The sequence below is a fragment of the Podarcis bocagei genome, assembly GCF_964188305.1.
Source record: "Podarcis bocagei genome assembly, chromosome: 2".
In the NCBI taxonomy this organism is placed as follows: Eukaryota; Metazoa; Chordata; class Lepidosauria; order Squamata; family Lacertidae; genus Podarcis; species Podarcis bocagei.
The window spans coordinates 98,772,080-98,795,474 of NC_138126.1; the positions used below are offsets into that span (position 1 = coordinate 98,772,080).

General features: G+C 46.4%; 1 protein-coding gene across 1 annotated transcript; it reads right to left on the reverse strand.

Moving 5' to 3' along the window:
- Positions 1 to 491: 491 nt before the first annotated feature.
- On the reverse strand, positions 492 to 22,931 carry SLC16A5 (solute carrier family 16 member 5). Its single transcript, XM_081184605.1, has 5 exons — positions 22,777 to 22,931; positions 18,794 to 19,076; positions 10,906 to 11,049; positions 8,247 to 9,104; positions 492 to 4,667 (listed from the first exon to the last, which is right to left on the reverse strand). Exons 2-5 carry the CDS (start codon positions 19,011 to 19,013, stop codon positions 4,423 to 4,425), a joined length of 1,467 nt encoding a protein of 488 aa, XP_081040731.1. The 5' UTR covers positions 19,014 to 19,076; positions 22,777 to 22,931; the 3' UTR covers positions 492 to 4,422.
- Positions 22,932 to 23,395: the final 464 nt, after the last annotated feature.

The following is a 23,395-nucleotide window of genomic DNA, read 5'->3' on the forward strand; positions in this document are numbered from 1 at the left end:
GCGCGTCGTAAGTGAATTTGAAACCACAATACCCCCCACCATTAATGCAACCAGTATTTTAATGTTACTTTCAGTGCAATCCTAGGCATGCCTACCCAGAAGTAAATTCCATTGAACTCAGTGTTTCTTACTTCCAGGTTAAGTGCATAAAGGGCTGCAGTCTCAAGTTATTAAATACTAAATTGCTGTGTTTCCACCAATTTTGTTATGCAGCCAGGAATGTTAATACTCCTCTTGCCAACTAGGAAACTCATGCAGCCGTTGCCAGCAGGAGCAAAATGACAGCTGTAATTGACAAGAAGGAAACTTATAGAGCTCCTCTAGAATCAACATTGAATTTAGTTCAAGAGGCTCCAGAAACAGTCCTACCCTTGTTCCTCCTCCACCAACATTACGGCTACCAATATCAGTTGCTATGTGAAACTTTATTAACAGTTTCCCCTTAATCCAGAGGAAAATGATATGGAGAAATTACAGGGAATCCAAAATAGTAAGTTTAAAATTTTTATTGAGAATTCATGAACAAAAAAATGCCTTAAACAAAACAGGTCTGTCTTCCTAGCTTCTTTATTCAGACATGGATAGAAAAAGCTAATATTTGGTCCCTTCTTAAATGGTGTATTCTGAAAGAAGAAAAAGCATTCCACAATTCCTGAAGGAAGCACAAAAGTCGGTGTGCATTACAATTCAACGTCCTTAAGTCTGCCTATTTGCTGTAATGTTTTCAGCTTTACAAAAGTTACCAAGTGCATTTGGATCAATACATTATTATTTTTTAAAGAAGACTACACGTATATATCCAAGCAATAATGCAGCAATCTTGTTCAAGAGCATATTGTAACAAACTGGCCACAGTCCTGAGATCAAGAAATTGCAAAGAAATCGCTTTACAACAGTGGCCTAAATTGATGCCAATCTTCTAGTCCAACTGTCAACTTCTTTAGGACTGGGATGGGGAAGCTGTAGTCCTCCAGAGATTGTTGGACAACTATTAACACCCATCTTCCCTGATCTTTGACTATGCCATTGGGACAAGTGGGACTTTGCATCCAACAGCACCTGAAAGGCCACAGATCTGCCTTCTCTGATTGAGGTCTTAATAAAAAGTGTATATTACTTAAACACCACTGCAGCATCGGGGGGTGGGAGTGGAATTAAATGATACTGAGCAATTTGCACCCAATTAATGATATTTTTTTATTTGAGGAAACTCCCCCCATGTTGGATACTTTGGAGATCTAGCTGCCTATATTCTATTTCTGAACCTGTTTTCACCAGTGTAGAGAGGAGTAGGATTGAGAATATGCTGCCTGTCTGTCTGTCTGTCTGTCTGTCTGTCTCTCTCTCTGTGTGTGTGTTTTCCTTACAGTGCTTTTAAGGAGCCCAGTCTATCTAGAGATGCTTAGTGAAAGCTGCTAACCCACAAGGGATAAATTGGGCTAAACGAAACACACACCTAGGGAAGCAACATAAGAAGAGACCAAGAGGATTATGCAAAGGTCCATCTAATTTTACAACATCAGCCAGCCAGATGACTTTGAGACATTTAAAAGTAGGACATAAAGGCAGTAACTCTCCACTACTGGGATGTATCCTACCTGTAGACTAAGGGCACTTCCAAACAATCTATTTATTGAGCATTTATCCCAGCTTGTTTGCAGGAAGATTAGATGACACTGGCGACTTAATGAGCATACCTTCTGGTTTGTTTGCTCGGATTTCCCAGTGTGTTTTATTTTCCTTATCATGAAATAACCCATCTTTGGAGGAAGCAGTTCTGTAGTGCAAGACTGCCCAGTCAGCTATAATTGTGCAACCTGAAATTGCAAGTATGTGGTTGAATCCCATCTGAAAACAGCAACAGTCTGGAAGTGTCCTAGGAAGCCCCACTTCAATCTTAGCAGTATCCTTTGTGAATTTGTCTGACACACCTTTAAAAAACTACCTAAGCTAGCAGCTGAAACTTGCACCAGATTGGCTTGTAAAACACATTTTTGCATGTCCCATGTCAGTCCTGAACATGGTATGGATATGCACACTCTATTTTTAAATACTTCTCTTCTACTTTATACCTGGTATATTTGGTCAGGAATATTTATTTAAAACTAGTGTGAAAGGCTGCCATGTATGATAATGCCCAAAATCCAATTAAAACATAGAGGTTTGGCTTTCTATAGAACAGGAGTATTCAGAGCTATGTTTGTGTGCATGTCAGCTGAATTTATACTTTGGTCATATGCTTGTCAGACACGGCAAATCCTTTCACCCCACAAAAGACCAGAATCACAACCTAACCACTAAGGTTGTGTTTTATATCTAGCCACCTGGAATCAGTGGGGCACTGTGGCTTCCTAGCTAGTTTGTGCACAAGCACCATGCAGAGCCCATCTGCAAGGACTCAAATACACCTCCACCTTGCTCCTTTGCCCTAAATCAGCAGAGGAAATTGAAGACTGTCAGCTTTTTAAACTCCTCTAGTGGCTTCTAGGCATGTCTGCCTTCCGCATGATGCTTCTGGACTGCAACCCCCATCTGGCCTTGCCAGCGTGGTCAATGGTCAGGGATGGTGGGGGCTGTAGTCCAAGAACATCTGGAGGTCCACAGATTCCCCACTCGTTGCAGATAGCATGGGAGTGGACTCGATTCAAAGCCCGTCTGAAGAGAAGCTCCTCTGTAAGGAGAACAGCTCTCACTCATGTTACTGAAGCTTGTGCAGGAGAAATGAATTGAACTCCATGTTACTTGGCTGGAGACAGGGAATACCCACTTGGATTCCCTCTTTCAGTGCACCATTGTAGTTCAGTCCTGCATGAACATTTCCTTGGTTTGTTCCTTGTCGTTTGAATAGATTAATATAGACGTGTCAGGCCGGAACCCTACAACTGTACAACTGCTTGCATATTCTTAAAGCTTTCAGGTTTTGAAAGTGCTGGAGTTCATCGACGACAAAGCCCTGCCATTCCAAGCCGTATCTGGCTCACACCCTCCACAAAGTTAGTGTTTAGAAAGAAATACCAGAATCGGAAGAACAATGTGAGCTGGGGAGCTGGAACTACGAAAAGCAAGCAAGTATATCAGAATTAAAACACAGTTGTGTTCCAGGTCAAACATGGCTGTTTTAACAAGCCTAGGCCCAATGGCTCAAACACAGAAGATTTGGCAAAGTTAGCTGCAATTTCCCCAGCCAACTCAGTAAGCATCCTGGGTCATTTTCAAGGCTTGTCTTAACACAAAGTAACATGAAGCTATTGTTTTAAGAAGAAGATTCCAGACTGGAGTGCCATTTTCCTAATTATATTTCTCTGCATATCCTTAAAAAACTGAGACCTTCAGTCCAAAGCAGAGATGGTCTTGATCTGACCTGCTGTTTTAGGCATGCAGCAAAGGGTAGTACTTGCCATTCTTCATGTTTCCTTACACCAACATACATCTGCATAGATGTCAGTTTGCCAACATGTAACATATTACCCTTATTATAGCTTATACACCCATTCTGAGTTGGCTCTATAAGACACTGGAAGCCTACAATGGTGAGGAATGCCCACTGGAGATAAAACTTAAAATGCCATTGTACTTGCATTTGTTGTTCCTTGTGGAGGTGGACAGAATAGCCACCTCTTTTAATTAGCATCACCTTTTCTTTACTGCAGCATATATTTCAAAGGAGAATGCAAAGGATTTCAATACACTATTGGCAAGAATATATAGGCACTTTGGAGCTCTCCAGCTTCAAGATATGAGCATCTGTTATCCCCCCCCCAAATAACCTCAAAATGCAGAAATGATTCACTTTGCTTAGTTGCACATACAACGCTACTCATCTGCAATCTGGCTGCTGTAATGGAGATAAGTAATATGGTCAAAAAGCAACTGCTCTGAGATTATGCAGCAGGAAAGAAAGCCTTCATGTTAACATTCAAGGAATTCAGCAGTAAAACTCCCTAATTAATAACTTTTCTCTTGGACTAGGAAAGAATCAGCCAATTAGTAAATGGACATGTCCGGAAACAAGTCCCGCATAACTATTACTTGCCCTTCTCTACAGGTTCTATTGTCATTCATATAACCCAGTGGGTGAAGAAATCCTTCCAGCTTGAAAAACTGGAATGTATAAAGAAAACCTGGTGATAAAAATGATTAAGCTTCAAGTAATAATACAGATGTTGCCACAGGGCAATGTCCCTCTTTGGCCCCATGGCTTACACCGTGTATGTTTTGTTTAAAGTGCTCTTTAGATTTCTGGATAGCTTTGAGTTCATATCCTCTGACCTAGATCCTTCATATGAGCCCAGCACAGCTGAGTAGGAGGTCACAGTAGGGAGGACGGGAGAACCAGAAAAATGAGGCACTTGTTTTCCCCCCTTCTGCTTCCAGATGTTTTTCATTTGTGAGAAATCCAATGTCCCTCCAGCTCATCTGGACTCAGATGCTTGTTATATAGATGACTGCAGGAGGATCATTTCTCTTTGGCCCCTGTTCTGTTGGCACTTCCATGTATTTTCCCCTGGAGGGGACCTCTGGGGATAGCAGCTTATGGGTCTCTTTCAGTTTGTTCTTTGCTTTCATAGTGCAGAAGCTAAGACCCATGAAGAGAGCAGACGTTACCATGAAGAAGGTGGAAGCATAGAAGACGTAACTATAGTGGCCCGTGATATCCACAAGAAGACCTGGAACAGAAAAAAGTTCAAATCTCAATGGCATACAGAAGTGCAACCTTCCACTTTTTAATAGGATTCCATTCTCCTCCAAAACGCTCACAACCACATACAGTGAGGGGGGGGGGTATTTGATTCCCTGCTAAATTTGCCCTCTGGCGAAGAAATGACCAGCCCATAATTGTAATGGTGGGTTTATTGTAGCTGTGAGAGACAGAATAACAACAGGAGAAAACCCCAGAAACCCAGAAGACAAAAGTCAGAGATTGATGTGCATTATAGTGAGTGAAATAAGTATTTGATCCCCTATCAACCAGCCAGATGTCAGGCTACCTGGTATCTTCACTGTATGTAACAAGCTGAGATTAGAAGCACCTGCTGTAAGGTAGAGGTATTACCGCATTTTTCGCCCTATAGGACGCACTTTTTCCCCTCCAAAAATGAAGGGGAAATGTGTGTGCGTCCTATGGGGTGAATGCAGGCTTTCACTGAAGCCTGGAGAGCGTGAGGGGTCGGTGCGCACCGACCCCTCTGCTCTCCAGGCTTCGCAGACCTCTCCGCAAGCAGCGGGAGCGCTCCCGCTGCTTGCGGAGAGTTGCCTGCATGCTGAAGCCTGCGCACGCTGAGCTCAGCGCGTCCAGGCTTCGCGGACCTCTCAGCAAGCAGCGGGAGCCAGCGCTGGGCTCCCACGGCTTGCAGAGAGCTGCCTGTTTGGGGGCTGGGGTCGGGGGAAGCTCAGGCTTCCCCCGCCCCAGCCCCGCGCCTGGGGGAAAAATAATTTCCCCCCCTTTATTTCCCCCCAAAAAAACTAGGTACGCCTTATGGGACGGTGCGTCCTATAGGGCAAAAAATACGGTACCTGTAATCCCAGCTCGTTACAGTACCTGTACAAAAGACACCTGTCAACAGAAGCAATCAATCCAGCAGATTCCAAACTAGCCACCATGACCAAGACCAAAGAGCTGTCCAAGGATGTCAGGGACAAAAAAAATACTTTCCCCCCTCACTGTACAGATGACCTCATCCAGCAGCAAATGCAGCTGCCTCTGGTCTCCCCACCCGAAAGGTATTTCTACACTATAAACATGATCCCAATTTAACTATCTTTGCTTCCCCACCCACCACAATATATATTTATGAATTGTGGTTTGGCGATTCTGCTGAGATCTGTTCCAAATCTTAATGCCCCATTCCCACAAGCACTAGTTTCCAGGATCCCTAGGGCAAGGGAATATAAGTCGGTGGTGAAGATAGGACCAAACTGTTTTTGGTCCTAGTATCTGTTCTTTGCCACCATGGTGTTGGTAGCAACCAACCACTGCCTCATCACTTTCTCATAACCCAATAGGTGATTCCTTGTTTGCTTCTTTCCAAGAGACACTTGGAGGCTGGCAAGGAGAGAACATTCTGTAAGTGCCTCCTCACCCCCCCCACCCCCATTGTGGAATGCTTTCTCCAGAGAGGCATGCCTAGCAAGGTCTTTATCATCATTTCTGTAAGACATTTGCATTCTCCTAGATATTTAGATGGCAGTAATGGTCAGGGTTTGGTTGTCTACAGTTGTTCTTCATTCTTGTGAGTGAGATGGTTATTTTATGTTGTTAGGTGCTGACCTTTAAAGCCCTAAACGGCCTCGGCCCAGTATACCTGAAGGAGTGTCTCCACCCCGATCATTCTGCCTGGACACTGAGGTCCAGATCTGAGACCTTCTGGCGGTTCCCTCACTGCAAGAAGTGAGGTTACAGGGAACCAGGCAAAGGGCCTTCTTGGTAGTGGTGCCCGCCCTGTGGAATGCCCTCCCATCAGATGTCAATGAAATAAACAACTATCTGACTTTTAGAAGAAAACTGAAAGCAGCCCTGTTTAGGGAAGTTTTAAATGTTTGATCTTTTATTGTGTTGGGTATAAATAATAAATAATAAATTGTTGTTGTTCTGAATTCTGCACCAGTAGCTCTTTTCAGGCATTTTGCTTAAACATAAAACTCAAGATGCTGAGTGGGGAGGCAAGTGTGTTAAGTTCTGCCTCCTTCCTACATCACCATCACATTCCACAAGTTGGAAGGTGAACTTCTGAAGCAGGGAATCTCCTGTATTCATGGAGGCTCCTTGCATGTACCGTATTTTTCGCCCCATAGGACGCACCGGCCCATAGGACGCACCTAGTTTTTTTGGGGGGAAATAAAGGGGAAAAAATTTATTTCCCCCCCAGGCACGGGGCTGGGGCGGGGGATGCCCGAGCTTCCCCCGACCCCAGAACAGGCTGCTATCCGCAAGCCTAGGGAGCCCGGTGGGAAGTCGCGCCGGTCTCCCCAGGCTTGCGGATATCTGTCCCCCGAGCTTGTGGGGCTGGCAGTGGGGAGAAGCGCACTTCTCCCCAGTGCCAGCCTCCAAACCAGGTCAGGGAATAGCGGGATGGCGGCGCTCTGCCTCCCTGCTGTCCCCCGAGCTTGTGGGGCTGCCCGATATCTGCATGATATCTGCTGTGCAGCGCGCCCCAGGCTTTGGGATGCAGGCTACTATCCACAAGCCTTGGGAGCCCGACGGGAACTCCCACGGCTTGTGGATAGCTTCCTGAAGCCTGCATTCGCCCATAGGATGCACACACATTTCGCCTTCATTTTTGGAGGGGAAAAAGTGCGTCCTATAGGGCGAAAAATATGGTAATAGAAAACCCTGGGCAGTCAACCAATTTGATATTTCCTTCCTGTGGCCTTTGGTCTATTTTTGTAAAGCCTAGTAAAACTGCTGCATCATAGTTTGCTCATCAAAGAATTATCTCTATTTGACGTCTTTTTAAAAATGCATTGAATTTCACATGTTTGCTTGCTCCATAGAGCCTTGAAACTCTGGCTCTGAAAGGTCACCAGATAATCGAAAACAGCCATCTGGCTTCTCAAACCGCATGGCAACAGGCAAGAATAGCCAGAGTGTCTGATGGCTGATTCATACTATGAGCCAATTGTGTTGGATGTGTGTACCCAAACATTTGTTGCAGTGAATAGCACACAAATTGTAAGAATAGGAGAAACACACTAAGCAACAACGGGGAGGGTGTGTGGAAATATCCACAGGGGTTCTTTTGTTTTAGGATGGAACTGGCCTGAACTTTTTCAGCTCTTCCTCAAGGACGTTAAAATACAAAGGTAAACATGTAGGGTTGAATCCAAACTTCCCATGAGCTGAGTTTTCTCACAGAAAGAGCACTCCCAGCACCCACCTACAGAAAAGTGGGGGAAAGGTTATTTTTGCTGATTCTTTGAGCAACTCTTCACAATCTGGAGCAACCTTCCCAAACTTCCAGATATTTTGGATCACAACACCCACCAGCCCTTACAATTAGCCATGCTGGCTGGCAGGGCTGATGGGAGTTTTAGTGCAAAACAACTGGAGGATACCAGGTTAGGGAAAGGCTGATCAAAAGAAGGGATAGCCAACATGGAGTGTCTAAAGCAACCACTGTGCCTCAGTGCTTGCCATTTCAAGGCTGTAGTAGTTTTACCTGCAGGGAAGTCTATGACCCCTGCCAAATTCTGCTGAAGTTCTTGCACTTGCGGAATACCCAATGTCTCAGGCCCTGCCCACATCTTACCTGCAAGAGGGGGTCCAATGAGAATAGTGACACTCTCCAAGATGGTGAAGAGACCCAAGGCACTGGAGAACCTGTCCATCTCTACCACATCCATTAACACCTGGAAGAGCAGAGCACCGATGACACTCATGGAGACACTGTAGACCAAGCAGTAGAAGACAAGGACGGTGTAGTCAGCTGAGATTGCGCAGATGAGGTTGCTCAGGCCGTTGAGGAGGACAGCCAGGCTAAAGAGGTAGATCCTCCGGCCAGTGAAGACGTTGAGGCCTGAGAGCAGGCCCGCCATGGGCCGCATGAATATGTTGATGAACCCAATGATGGAGATGAGCAGGGCTGCCTTGCGCTCCGGCACTCCATTGAAGATGGCATAAGGCACCAGGTAGATGAGGGGCAGCACGAAACCCATCACCATCCAAGACACGCCAATGGTGTAGATCTGATAGCCTTTGTTCTTGCAGAAGATGTCAAAAGCCAGGTACTTCTGTAGGGTCTGGATGCAAGCAGCACACCTGGGCCGAGGCAGTTCCTTTTCATGATGCACAGTGTTTCCATTAGACAAATAGGCCCCTTCAGGTGGCTGTTCAGGGTAGGGCTTTGGTGATGGGGCAGGCAGCTGGACTGGCACCACCGGCCTCATCACAGCCCCACAAACGCAGCAGTTCAGCAGCACCCCGCCAAAGATGAGGAAAGTGTTTCTCCAGCCCATCTCGTCAAGCATGTACTGGGAGAACAGTGGCCAGAGCGTGAGGCCAATGGAGACACCTGTGGAGGCCAGAGCGTTGGCCAGGGCTCGACGGCGTATGAAGTAGTAGCCAAGCACAGTGACTCCAGCCTGGAAGCTGAAACATGACCCCAAGCCTTTAAAGAAAGAAGAGATTCAAGAATGTGAATTTGGAATGTTGGAGTTTTAGATATATTGTGTGTTTATCAAGCACTTTTAAGGTGTTCAGAACACATGACATGAATTAGTTCAGTGGCCCTCTAAGGCCAGGGCAACCAGTCTAAGGAGGATGGAGGCAAAACAGTCTCCCTGCCCCAGTTTTCAGACCACATGAGATCTTTATTCAAGAGCAGCTATATTTTACAGCACCTCAAGCGTTGTACACAAGCAAAAGTATAACAACAATAGTAATGTATATGGTCAAGAACTCTCCTATTTATGAATGTACTTAAAGGTTAGCAAAAAAGAAAAGAAAAAGTATTTGCACTTTTCTATGCTTGGACAAAAACAGAAAAGAGAAAAAGCAAGTCGCATTGCCCACTAGACAAAAATCTTATGAAATAGGAGGTCTTATATTTCCAAATATGATACCATTATTTTCAATCTACAGAGGAACCTTGGTTTTCAAGCGTCTCGAAAGCCAAATAATTGAGAACCCGAATGCCAAGAACCTAGAATAATTACTTCCGTTTTAATGGGGGTGTTAAAGCTCTTAAGTAATTACGTTCGAAAACCAAGGTTCCACATTATATTGAAAAGTACTATTAAATGGTATGATAAACTAAACCATCCTCAAGGACAGTTCATTGAGCAGAGCTGTGTTGAAATCCAATTATAATATGATGGGCTTATAAGAAAAATTATGTACAACAGACACTAACTGCTTTACCAGGAGGCGTCTGCATATGGAGGAGGAGGGGAGGAAATTTTTGATTATTCCCTATCCTTCAAGCAATGCCCACCTCCCCAAAATAAATCTGTTGTGGAGGGTCCCCCAAATGGCAAGAATCACCTCTCCTTCTCTTCCGCGAATGTATACCTCCACTGGCACACTGCACTCCTTCCCCAATCCTGTTGTTATGGTGCTACCCAGGGCTAAGCCATGGTTTGGCCTCACATTATATATACCGTATTTTTTGCTCTATAGGACGCACTTTTTCCCCTCCAAAAATGAAGGGGGAAAGTGTGTGCGTCCTATGGAGAGAATGCAGGCTTCAGGCAGCTATCCGCAAGCCTTCAGAGCTCGGCGGGAGTTCCCACCGGGCTCCGAAGGCTTGCGGATAGCAGTCTGTTCTGGATGCTGGGGTCGGGGGAAGCTCGGGCTTCCCTTGTCCCCAGCCCCGCAAGCTCCGGGAGCGGCGGCGAGGTTGCGTGCAATCTCGCCGCCTCTTCTGGACCTGTTTTGGGGGCTGGGGTCGGGGGAAGCTCGGGCTTCCCCCGCCCCATCCCTGTGGCTAAAAACGAAGCCGTGCACAACCTCTCCCGGCTGGAGATGGTGCGCGTGGCTAAAGAGGAAGCCAAGACAGCCAGCGGGATGGATCCCGCTCGCTGTCTTGGATTCTTTGCTCTTTGGGTTTTGGGGGGGAAAATAAATTTCCCCCCTTTATTTCCCCCCCTAAAAACTAGGTGCGCCCTATGGAGTGAAAAATACGGTAAATCTTTCGTTCCAGACAAAATATGAACTATAACCAAGGTTACAGTCTCTACTGAGAGAGGCAAACCACAAACCGAGGTTGGAACATAACACTAAGCCAAGCCATGGTTAAGCCCTTGGTAGCAGGAATGCAGCAGCCCCCATCTCCTGCCTGGGAACCCACACATTTTCTCATTTGTGCTAAGCCACAGCTTGGCTGAGTGCTGCATGTGAACTGGGGCACCATGTGTTACAAAACCCGGACGAAGCTTCTGCATACCAACCCACGTGGAGACTCTACTCACCTGTGATGAATCCTGCTGTTATGTAAAGGTGACTAATGGACTTGGAGAAAGCACTGGCAACCATGCCCACCCCGCTGAGAAGACCTCCAAGCATCACAGTGGTCCTGCAGCCAAATCGTTCCACCAAAATGCTGCAAAGAGGCCCTGAAAAAGCAAACTTCAGCGTCAATCAGAGCAGGAGGAGTGCTATCAAAATACGATGCTGTGAGCCCCTCCCAGGTAATAGCAGTCGTCACCCACATAACCCAAGGCTATGTTATGCAAAAACAGAATTGTAAATGGCAAGAAGATACTCCTGCACCACTGTCTAAACTTTCTGCTCAGAGTATCAACACTAATGTTCCAAAGCAAATATTTATGCCTTCTTGCCGGTAAGTTCATGCAGTAGGCCTAGTCCAAAGTGGAAAAAGGTTGGAGGCGGGGGCAGAGAAGATAATGTGGACCGCAATTTGTGTACAAACCACTCAGAATAAAAGCAAATGCCAAGGGGAACAGGTAGCAGCACTTACAGTGTGGGCAAGACAGGACATGTGAATGCAGCCTCCGTGTGGTGAACAATGCGCTGGGTTTCAGTGTGGGAGATGGAAGAAGGGATGAATCCATATTTCTGTAAACTAATATGGCCTTTCCGGAGGGAGCTGGGGAGCAATCTGAATAAGCGCGATTTGTTTGGCAAGATCTAAACAAACTCAAGCAAAATATGCTCCTCAGCAAAAGGGAGGAAGGCTGTGGTCTGTGAACTGCCTTACGTATGCAGTACTGTATAATGATGACAACTGGGCTACCAACTACCTGGGTACATAATATATTCAGTAGCATATTTAAGATACCATAGTTTTTTTGGTCCAACAGATGCCTCTCTGGTAATAGGAATCCCCCCCCCCCGGACTTGATTTCCTCAGCAAGTTCTCAGGTAAGCAGGAGAAGAACAGGAAGTGGTGTTTGCCCTTTACATGACTTTTTCAGTGGCTTAAATTACTGTTCAAACATGACCTTCCTCTGTGTTTGTGTTTGTGTGTGTGAAGATGTCTTTTCCAGAGGAAATAAATCCCAACCCCAATCAAATCCTGTCTATAACCCAACATATTCCCACCTATCCCCTATATTTATTGGAAAGCTTTCTCTCATTACTTTTATTTCTTGCCAAAAGCTATTTTCTGAAGCCAAAAGGCTTCATTTGCAGTTGGCTATGACATTTTTTTGGGGGGGGGAGGGGTTTCAAATTAGCCCCTCTTACAATATAGGTCCTCACAGACTAGTAGAGGTGTGGTCATTGCATACATAACCAGCAGGTGAGATGTTGCTGGTGGGACACAGTCCAGTTTCCCCCCTCAGCACATGAGGGGGTGTTTGCCTGAATACACCTACAAAGACTCCTTGGGCAACCTCAGTTTCACAGATTGAGGCTCCTTGGTTGAATATACAGTGGTACCTCAGGTTAAGTACTTAATTCGTTCCGGAGGTCCGTACTTAACCTGAAACTGTTCTTAACCTGAAGCACCACTTTAGCTAATGGGGCCTCCTGCTGCTGCCGCGCCGCCGGACCAAGATTTCTGTTCTCATCCTGAAGCAAAGTTCTTAACCTGAAGCACTATTTCTGGGTTAGCAGAATGTGTAACCTGAAGCATATGTAACCTGAAGCGTATGTAATCCGAGGTACCACTGTATAGCCTTGCATATATGAGGTTGCAGGTTTTATTTCTGCTTTAAGATCTCTAGGTTTTTAAGGGACACAAGGGCATGGGCTGGTCCTTTGCTCTCAGGCCACCAACTTCTGACTTGGAAAATTCTGGTGCCCTGGTGGGATCATAGCCTGAATGCTATGACCAAGTCTTAAGAGCGTGGAGTCAGTGACCTTTGAGACCCCCTTTTTCTTCCTCATGTGGAAGTAGGATGTAGAAGCATGGTCCTCAATTGACTAGCAAACTCAGAGGAAGCTCAAAGCAAAAATTTGCGGAAAAATGAGATGGTTATAGAAGATATGTTCAAAAATACAATAATAGTTTTGACTCTGTGCTAGCATTTGAGTGACAAAGGAAGTAAAAGGAGGTGGATAACAATTAAGGATTTATTATGTTTTCTGAATGTATTGGAAAATTTATATAGAAAGGTTTATTGTTTTGTGTACATTCAATTGTAAGATAAAACATATGCGAAGGGACTTGACAGGAAGTCAAAAGTGAAGAAAAGATTTTGTAAGATAAAAGGGGGAAAATATTTATTTTCATTATTATCATTATTATTCTTTTTATGTGTGTGTGTGTTTTGTATGGGATGTTTGGGAGGAAATAAGACGGTAAATAACAAATACTGTAACAAACAAAATATTGATGTATGTAATTTTTATTTCTCAATTTTATTTTGTGGTAGTATGGTTGTAATGTTTTTTGTAATATAAAATCATCCAATAATAATTATTTTTTTTAAAAAAAGAATGTAGAAGCACGGTCTGCGACTGGAAAAATTGTAGAGTCCCTCCAGAGTTTTTTTAAAAATTGTTTTACAGATGTATTCTGCAACATAGTGGAGCAGCAATAAAACTGCTTGCACATTTGCAAAGCTAAGCAGGGTCCGGTACCATTTCAAATTGGATGGGGGACCACGTGTTGAGATGCCTGCATTGCAGGAGGTTGGACTGGATGATTCTTGGAGTCCCTTCCAACGCTATGATTCTATGAAACATGTCATTGACACAATAATTGTGTATTAGAGGTGGACTTATACTGGGCCACACACAAATAGTTTCACTTTACTAGTTGCTCTGCAATGCTTCCTCAAAGATGCCACATTATTGCTGCCTGGAAGGGCAATTGGGTCTTGCACTACAGCGCAACGAGAGTGGAACAAAAACTAACAACAACACGGGAACATTTATGGTATGAAAAGTTAGAAGATTTCAGCAGGAAGCTACAGGACACGCACTGGTTGGAAATGAAGCAGTATGCCCACCCCAAAAACTTTTGCAAGTGCAAACAGCATTGAATGTGGGATCATGTATAACAACCCCAGTACCATCAAATGAGCAAATCATCATTTAGGGTTGTTAAGAGCTTTAACACTCCTGGCAGGGCTCCTGTACCTTTAACAGCAGGTTTTTGTCCAACTATTAAAGGAGCGTAAAATCTGCTAGGCCCAGAAAAGATCTCAGACTTGTTGCCATTCATTTATAGTGCTAAATTAGATGGACCGTTACCCCAACTCCTCATAAAGAGGCTTTTAAAATTAATTCTTACCTAATACCTGGAAGAAGGCTGAGTCAAAAGCTGGCACGAAGCCTAACGTTTAAGGTTGCCCTCTAGCCTGGCTGCTCCTGAGCTTTTAATAGAGATCTGATCTGGAGAAATAACCAGATGATGGGTGCCTCCAGGCTGACAGTATTTTGCAGAAGGGATTCAGGCAATTACCGGAGCTTGAAATATGTGCAATTAAAGTGGGCTGAAGTGCACATAAGCTATCAATGGCCACTAGCCATTGATCCAGTGTCTGGCTGGCAACCCAGCCGGATGGGCGGGTATAAATAATAAAATTATTATTATTATTATTAATTAGTCATGATGACTATGCTCTGCCTCCATGGCTGGAGGGAGAAATGCTTCTGACTACTAGGAGCAGGAAACTGCAGCAGGGGAAAGCACTGTTGCCCTTGGGTCCTGCTTCCGGGCCACTGGTCTAATCCAGCACAGTCTTCTTATGTTCTTATGCTCTCTAGGGCAGCCTTTGCCAACCTGATGCCCTTTCAGATGCTTTGGACCACAAGTCCCATCAGCCCCAGCTAACAAAACAAAACAAAACAACAGGACTTTTTGCAGGTTGGAAAGCACAACAAGAAAAGTACTGCATGAACTAATGACTAACACAAATGAGAATAAATGCCCCGTTATCATGTAAGCACCCCACATCAAATCAGAACAAATGCTCAATAAAATAGCAGATATAATCTTTTGTGTGGGCAACCCAGGGCAAATGCTCGATAAATAGGTTGCCTGGGAGAGCCCTTTGTTTTTCATGAAATTGCCTGCCAGATCCCTGTTAAGGGCACAGGAGCAGGTTCTGCTCAGACCCAGCAATGCTGTACGGACTTGAATTCTTACACCAGTGAGTAGTTTCTTCCTTGTGAGGCTGTCAGCTCATCTGCAGGGCCCTGGTTGGAACAGATCGAGAACCAGCCTGCTTCTTCCTGTGTGGCCTTGGGATTTCCTAACTGCTCACGTTTCCCAGGACTGGTGAGCATGAAGGGGAAGGTTCAGCCCCAGGTGTCACCTGCCTCCTTTCCCCTAGTCCCACGCTGTTTACAGAGTGAGCACAGGGAAGAAACACCCACAGACAAAAATGAATAAAAATTAGTCAGCACAAAGGAAGGGTGGATGTCGTCCTGGAGATGGGTGGATTGGTTTCACCCTTGCACACAGATAGCTTGAACTGAAACTTTTTTTTTTTTTTAAAGGGCAGATTTATAGAACAACAAAACTACTTGGTTTATTGCAATGTTAGGCTAAGAGACTAACACTGACCCCAAAGTCACCTAGAGAGTGTCATGGCTAAGTGCAGGATCTGAACCCTGCCCTTGCTGACCCTGAGGAGGGAAAGTACCTAAGGAGTTTAGCTTTCTCTACATAGAGGCACAGGCCGGACTGGAAAGGCTTGGGGGTTGGTTTGTTTTCTTGCCAGGGTTTAAGAGTTTAAGACCTCAGGAAATTTCAGCACATTGAACAGCTTCTGGATGTTGGGAAACGACACCCTGCTTGTTAAATGCCAAAGGAGCTAACAAAGATGTTGGCAACCCTAGACAGACCTCAGGGCATACATGGTCACCCAATGATTTGTAAATAGCTCTTTTAAAGACACAGGACCAAGCCAGTCCCTTTTCCTGGCTCATTGCCAAACCCTAGATTAACACAGGAGCCAGGTATACATTTATTTTTCTTATGCGACGTTAAACTTTTACCCATTTTCTAGGTTAACTGAATGGGGTATAGGGCTGCCAACTTTTTCTCTGGGCAGGGCTTTGTGCTTTCAACTGCCAGGTGTTAAAGGCACAGAAGCCTTGCCAGAAACAAGTTGGCAATCCTACTCATGCTGCTGTTTGAAGAAATCTGAGTGTTTTCCCTTTGCTCAGCTCAACATGATCCTATTACATGATTAATCACTGTGACTGCTTAAATCTCTCTTCCACCTTATCTCTAGTTTATGTAAACCTCCCAGTCATGTGGACTGTGAGGGTACATATATAGAACAAACTAAATTTACGCAGAGTGCTGCAGCAACAGAGCAATGTGGCAGGCAGTGCTAGGTCAGTGTGACTGGGTAGCCTAAGAGCTCAAATCCTTCGAGGGTTTTTTCTCCCTGGAAAAAGTTGCTCTGATTGCAGCAGGAATTATTGATGATGATGATTTAATTTGTACCCTGCCCATCTGACTGGGTTGCCCCAGCCATTCTGGGCAGCTTCCAACATATATAAAGCATAATAAAACATTAAAAAAATAACCCATTCCCTATACAGGGCTGCATTCAGAGGTCTTCTAAAGGTTATATAGTTTCTTATCACCTTGACATCTGATGGGAGGGCATTCCACAGGGTGGGCACCACTACCGAGAAGGCCTTCTGCCTGCTTCCCTGTAACTTCACTTCTCACACTGAGGGAACTGCCAGAAGGCCCTCGGAGCTGGATCTCAATGTCCTGGCTGAACGACGGGGGTGGAGATGCTCCTTCAGGTATACACAGCTAAGGCCATCCAGGGCTTTAAAGGTCAGCACCAACACTTTGAATTGTGCTCGGAAATGTATTGGGAGCCAATGTAGGTCTTTCAAGACTGGAGTTATGTGGTCCTGGAGGCCGCTTCCAGTCACCAGTCTGGCAGCCACATTCTGGTTTGGTTGCAGTTTCTGAGTCACCTTCAAAGATAGCCCCACATAGAGTGCATTGCAGTAGTCCAAGTGGGAGATATCCAGAGCATGTACCGCTCTATCATGACAGTGCGCAGGCAGATAGGATCTCAGCTGGCGCACCAGAGCAGGGGCGTAGGAAGGGGAGTGTGGGGTGTGTGGTCTGCCCCAGGTGTCATCCTTCATGGGGTGACAAAATGGCAGACCACAGGGGTCAGAACTTACCGTGGGGCCTGGCATGCAGTGTGCCCGAGCCACGTGTCTCTCCTGGGAGTGGCACAGTAGCTTGGGGCCCCACACTGCCCAAAATGGCAGCGTGGGGCTTGCGTCCACCAGGTGGGCTCTGTGGGCAGCTCGCTGCAGTGCCCCCATGTGTGGATCGCTGCGGTGCCCCCATGGGTGGATTCCTTGCCCCCACCGCTCCAGGTGCCGGAGCAGCTAGCTACGCCCCTGACCAGATGGAGCTGGTAGACAGCCACCCTGGACACAGAATTAACCTTCATGGACAGCTTTGAGTCCAAAAAGACTCCCAGGCTGTGCACCTGGTCCTTCAGGGGCACAGTTACTCCATTCAGGACCAGGGAGTCCCTCATACCTACCTGCTCCCTGTCTCCCAGAAACAATACTTGTGTCTTGTCAGGGTTCAACCTCATCCCATTAGCTGCCATGCATCCTCCCACTGCCTCCAGACACTCCCACAGGCCGTTCACCACCTTAATCTTTAATTTCTCGGTGCTATAACTTCATTGCTTGTTTATGGCCTCCATCCTTTGCATGAGGTGCAAAATACATAGTAGCCAAAGGCACAGATTAATACCTAACCTGAGGAAACAGTAAGCTAATGGCATGTTCAAAACATGCTGTTGCATTTATCAGGAGTCTGTTGTATAGAGGTGTCATATATCAATAAAACCAGGTAAGCACAAGATGTACTGTAATTTCGTTTCCCTTTTTCCCATCTAGCACAGGCTCCCTCAACCTCGGCCCTCCAGATGTTTTTGGCCTACAACTCCCATGATCCCTAGCTAGCAGGACCAGTGGTCAGGAATGATGGGAATTGTAGTCTCAAAACATTGGGAGGGCTGAGGAAGCCTGCTCTAGAACCTGAGGCCACTCAATAAAGCTGAATGTTGACCCGTCGTGCGGATTTGAACCGCTGACCTTCTGATCGGCAAGATCAAGAGGCTCAGTAGTTTAGACCACAGCGCCACCCGCTCCCCTACCAGTAGCTGGGAATCACAAGTGGGGAGAGTGCTGTTGCACTCAAGAACTATCTGTAGGCTTCCCAAAGTCATCTAGCTGGCCATTGTGTGAACAGGGTGCTGGACTAGATGGGACATTGGCCTGGTCCTGTGGGGCTCTCCTAAAGTCTCCAGGTTGTATTTGGCATCTGTGTAGTAATAGTGAAGTGGGCTGAAACAGACAAGTCTGTACAGTTCAGGAAGCTAAAGGCAGTCGAGCAACAGCTTTTAGATGGGTTTCATTGACTGAGGACTTTCTGTGAGTTGTACTTTGGGCTGTGTCAGAAGCTGAGATATAAAAGCTAGGAGCTCCATGGCACCTTAAACCTAGCTTATGGGCACCACAACGGAATGGCTAGGTGTGCTTTTTATAATAATATTTTTTATAATAAGAATAAAAAATAAGAATTTTTTATAATAAGAATACAAAGCTGAAAATGAATGAACTGCAGCTAAAATATTATGTTTGCTTTTTACATGGTCTGCTCCTTCCCCTGCCCACCCACCTAATATTCTTAAGAGGGTCTCTTCTCCAGTCTTCAGAGAGTAGCTGGAAGTGGGGAGGCAGAAAAACGTCCTCCTTTCCTTCCACTCTGCAGTTTTAATCGAAATCTTAGGTGCAGTACTGCGCCCAGAGCTCAGAAACTGCTTGTGCTAATGAAATTCCCTGTCGCAAAATATGCCTAGAACAATGGGAGTTTCAAACACTGACTTTGGGTGCCTTTTGCGAAGGATGTTCATATAAGTAAAAGCAAACACTCACCCCCTGCATGGAGCACAGCTGTCATGATGGAAGGAAACCATGATGTCTGGCTGTTGCTAGCCTGGAAATCACGCTGAAGGTCCTTGAAGAAGACCCCAGTGCACGAAGGGAAGCCCAGTGTTAAGCCTTGAACAATCACGGTGGCTACTAAGACCACCCACGCCCATCCTCGATCCTGGTCTTTGGAGATCCTAGCAGTTGCCTCTTCTTCTTTGGGCATTGTTATTTTTTTCCTGAGCAAGCCTCGTTAGAGGAAAATGCACAAATGAAAGTGATGCAGCAGCTGCAAAGAAGACAGAAAAAAAGAGTTGCTGAAAAATAGAAGAATTTGTTGTGCTTCTCTAGAGAGCTTCTCAGTTCTGGTGTCGCCAGCCTGCCTGAGAAAGGTCTGTCATCTCCTTTTATTTCACAAGATTATGAATGCTTCTAGGTATAATGTTAGACACACCTCCAGTGAGGAAAGAGCTAGCTGGTATTACTCAGCACCAGCACCCTGCCAGTTTTCCCTTTCACCTGCTTTCGGTCAGTGGAATCCCCTTGCTGCCTTTATCGAATGTCATAAAATTCTTGTGCCAAGACAAGAAGGCTCTGCCCGTAAATGCCAATCCCAGTGTAAAGTCTGTACAGTTCTGCTGAGAATTAAGTTGTAATGACTTCTCTTGCACAAGTTCCTGTCCGAGTTGCCCTATTTGTCCCAGGATAGAACAGAAAGCGCCTTTCACTTTCAAGCAGCGAGAAAGGCTCCTAGGACATGTTCACATGTTACATCTGCATTGATTTTTATATTTCCTTTAACTCTAATGTAATATTTACAATGTCTGCAAGTTATACCTGCTCTACAAAATGCATTTATTCTCCCGTCCAGCCTACATAAAAAGGACACGAGATCCCTTTCCCCCAAAAAGTTGTTTTAAGCATTGGGTGTGAAACCACTTTAAGGAGAGCCCTTTCCCTGAACTGGGTTCCACAGCAAAGAAAAGACATGGGCAACTCAGGTACCTCCAGGGGTTCAGGGCGCTTCCAGATGATCTGTTTATTGAGCATTCGTCCCGATTTGTTTTCTGGGAGGTTAGATGATGTTACATCAAAGCAAGTGTTATTCCCACCCATCCCAGTGCATTTTTCCCCCATCACAAAAATGTCCAGTCTTTTTGAGAAGGGGATTTGTTGCTCGAGTTTGTAACCTGCATTTGCCGATATGTGAGTGAATCGCCCCCCAAAATAGTGGCAACTTGGAAGTGCCCTCCAAAATAAATAAATAAAAGAGACCACTGGTTGTTTCCTTTGGAATGCTCCACTCAGTTATTCAGGAGTGGAGACGGGGAAACAGCTTATGCAATATTTGTTCCATCAGATAAAATATGTGGCGCCCTCACTGCTCTGAGCTACTAATGGTCAGCAGAAGCAGGTACAAAGGAACAAGGGTGTTATCTAGGTGACCTCTAGGCAGGGCCAAGACTGGCCTGGTCCAGTTGAAAAATGCATGGTTGGTCCACTATTCTACCGCCAAACCTAACCGGGCATTTTGCTGGCAGAGAGTCGGAGGAAGAAGTTGGGATGCATGCCTCAAAGCTGCCAGGCCTTCTTCTGTATGTTCCTCTCCCCTGAGTCCCATAAACTAGCCAGTGTAGTGGTCTCCTAGGTATTTAAGGGATCATGTGTTGCCAGCAGTCTGTTTTCCAACCCTCAAAATTTCAACAGAAGTAGCGGTAGTTAATTTTTAATGCCACGTAAATGAATCAAAAGCAGGGAGGGGGTCACCCTCTATGGATTCTGCAGCCTGAAATGCCCATTTTGTGTTGCTTCATAGTAACGCTGGTGCTGAATGCAGAACAGTGTGACCTCCTTAGTGCTTTGCTACAGCAAGTTCCCAAGGCAGGGGTTATGGAGGTTCTTTTGAGCCTGAACACCAAATCCCCTTATTTCTCAGCTATGGTGCTGAAAACTGATTGGACAACACACACACACACCTGTACCAAGAGATAATGTTGTGCCCACTGATTGGCTCCTCTGGTGTTTCAGAATGGGAGCAAGGCAATCCATTTCACCACCACAGCCACACTTACTGGATTACTGACCCTTTATGGGTGCTCCAGTTTTAAAAATACCATACTCTATTTGCAAGTTACACTTTATTCATACTTAATTTTTAAATACTATGGGGTCAGGTATGTGCACACACACACACACACACACACACACACAAACACCAGTGTGAGATGTAGCTCAATACATGAAACTATTCATCCTGGCTGGAGTTGGTCAGATTAGGGTGATATTGGTATATATAGACTCTTCCGGCTTTATAGCTATATAGGTCTTGCCCTAGTACTTAACATTTGCTTGGAAATGTTCATAGTTGTACGGTTCTTACCACCAGTATTTAAATGTTTACAGGAAAGTGCAAAGTGCTGGTGCTTGTAAAACAGGTGTAGGCATCCGAAGAGCCAGGGGCTGGATGCGGCCCAATCGTCTTCTCAATCTGGCCCGCGGACGGTTTGGGAATCAGCGTGTTTTTACATGAGTAGAATGTATCCTTTTATTTAAAATGGGTTATTTGTGGGGAATAGGAATTTGTTCATTCCCCCCCCCCCCAATATAGTCCAGCCCACCACATGGTCTGAGGGATTGTGGACCGGCCCACGGCTGAAAAAGGTTGCTGATCCCCTAATAAAAGTCTTGGTAATCTGTAAAGAGGGACGCCGGTGGTGCTGTGGGTTAAACCACAGAGCCTAGGACTTGCCAATCAGAAGGTCGGTGGTTCGAATCCCTGTGATGGGGTGAGCTCCCGTTGCTCGGTCCCTGCTCCTGCCAACCTAGCAGTTTGAAAGCACTTCAAAGTGCAAATAGATAAATTAGCAGTTTGAAAGCACGTCAAACTGCAAGTAGATAAATAGGTAGCACTCCGGACTCGGCCAATAAAAATGAGCGCTGCAACCCCAGAGTCGGTCACGACTGGACTAACGGTCAGTGGTCCCTTTACCTTCACCTTTAATCTGTAAAGAAAGCCCAGTGCTCTTATCTCAATATTGCAGACGAGAGAATTGAGACCTAGTGAATTCGAGGCTGAGACAAAATTTGAGCCTAAGTTCACTGCTCTGGCTCTCCGCCGGTATACAACACAGCATCTCTGGAGTCATGAGCTGCAACAGCTGCCTCTTTAAAAACGTCAACAGCGATACGAAACGGGAACTCCATAACTTGTTGCTCATACCAACCCATGTGGTTCTTTGGAGCCAGTTTCAGGGCTGCCTCCGTTCCTGTCTACAGTATACGGAATCAGAAAAATGGCCATCCAGACAAGCGTCCGATTATCAGTTTAGATTTTGTGCAAAGCGGTATTAGAAAGGGGTGGGTTTGTTTCGACCCCCGCGCCGTTTTAAGCAGCGGCAATTTCGAAACGGAGCTTCCTTCCAAGGGCTCACCCGAGCAGTGGCGTAGCGTGGGCTATCAGCACCCGGGGCAAGGCAAGTAATTTGCGCCCCCTAACCCGTGGATTTGCGCCCCCTAACCCTAACCCCCAGATGTTGCGCCCGGTGCGGCCGCCCCCCCCTGCACCCCCCACGCTACGCCACTGCACCCGAGAGAGATCCCTGCACGCCTCGGGGATCCTGAGAAGGCTTATAGCAACTCTCAACTCTGGTGTCGACCGAGAAAGGGATTGTTCCGGTTTCGGACCAGGTGTCAGCGGGGGCGGAGGGGAGGGGGCGTCGTCGTTCCTTTCCCTCCCGAAAACAGGAAATCGAGACCAGGCACCCTTCGATCCAGTACCCTTCGATCACGAAGGGGATCCTTTCTGCACTTTACCCCCATCCTTACTCCCCCCAGGGATCCCCCTCTGGCCTCAGCTAGGGTGATCGAAGAATCCCCATAAGGAAGTGCAGGGCAGAGGCTGGGATCTTAAGAACTCTCCCCCCCTCCACCCCCCCCGCGGTCTCGTAGTGATCTTGATCGGGTTCACCAGCCGATCGCCGCCTGCTCACCTGCTCACGCCCCCCAGGCGGGGCTGCTGTTTCTTCCCTTCCCAGGGGCGACCCCGTGGCCCCTTCCTCTTCGCTCTCCACCCCGCTCCACTTCCTCCAAGGGCCGGCCGAGCTCTCGACTCCGGTTCCCTTTCGGTTGCTTATGGAAGAGAAGGAGGAGGAGGAGACTTGGAAGCCGGAGATCCGACAGCGTCGCGCGCTGCCAGAGGAGCCCGGGGCGGGCTGAGGTCAAAGGGGGCCGAGGTCAGGCGAGGAGCCCCGAGGGCTGCTCCTGTTCAATAGGGTGGCGAGGAGCAGAGAGGTGCCTATTGTTGCTTTTGCTTAATTTGATTGGGGTCGTGGGATCTGCCTTGGTTCACCCCCCCCCCGCGCCCCGCATGCCTTATAGATCTGTTTCCAAAAGTTGTTTTCAAGGTCCTAGATCTCATGGAGGTGGCAAGCCTGTGTCTGTGTGTCGCTTCAGGCTGCAGATGGGGGACTTGTACGTGCTCGCCAAAGGCGCTTCTCGTCTCCCTCGTTTTACGCTCGTTTCACCTATGCAGGTGAGGCCGAGGGGGGGGGAGGAGAGGGACTGGCCGAAGGTCACCCACTGAACTGAGCAGGGAGAAGCCCAGTGCTG

What these genes read in the sequence shown, in the direction of transcription:
- SLC16A5 (XM_081184605.1), bottom strand. Translation starts at nt 19,013, where the DNA reads ATGCCCAAAGAAGAAGAGGCAACTGCTAGGATCTCCAAAGACCAGGAT. An exon ending in AGCTGTGCTCCATGCAGGGG is followed by an intron (nt 11,050 to 18,793) that starts GTGAGTGTTTGC and finishes TTGCTTTTTCAG; the next exon opens with GGCCTCTTTGCAGCATTTTG. An exon ending in AACAGCAGGATTCATCACAG is followed by an intron (nt 9,105 to 10,905) that starts GTGAGTAGAGTC and finishes CTTTCTTTAAAG; the next exon opens with GCTTGGGGTCATGTTTCAGC.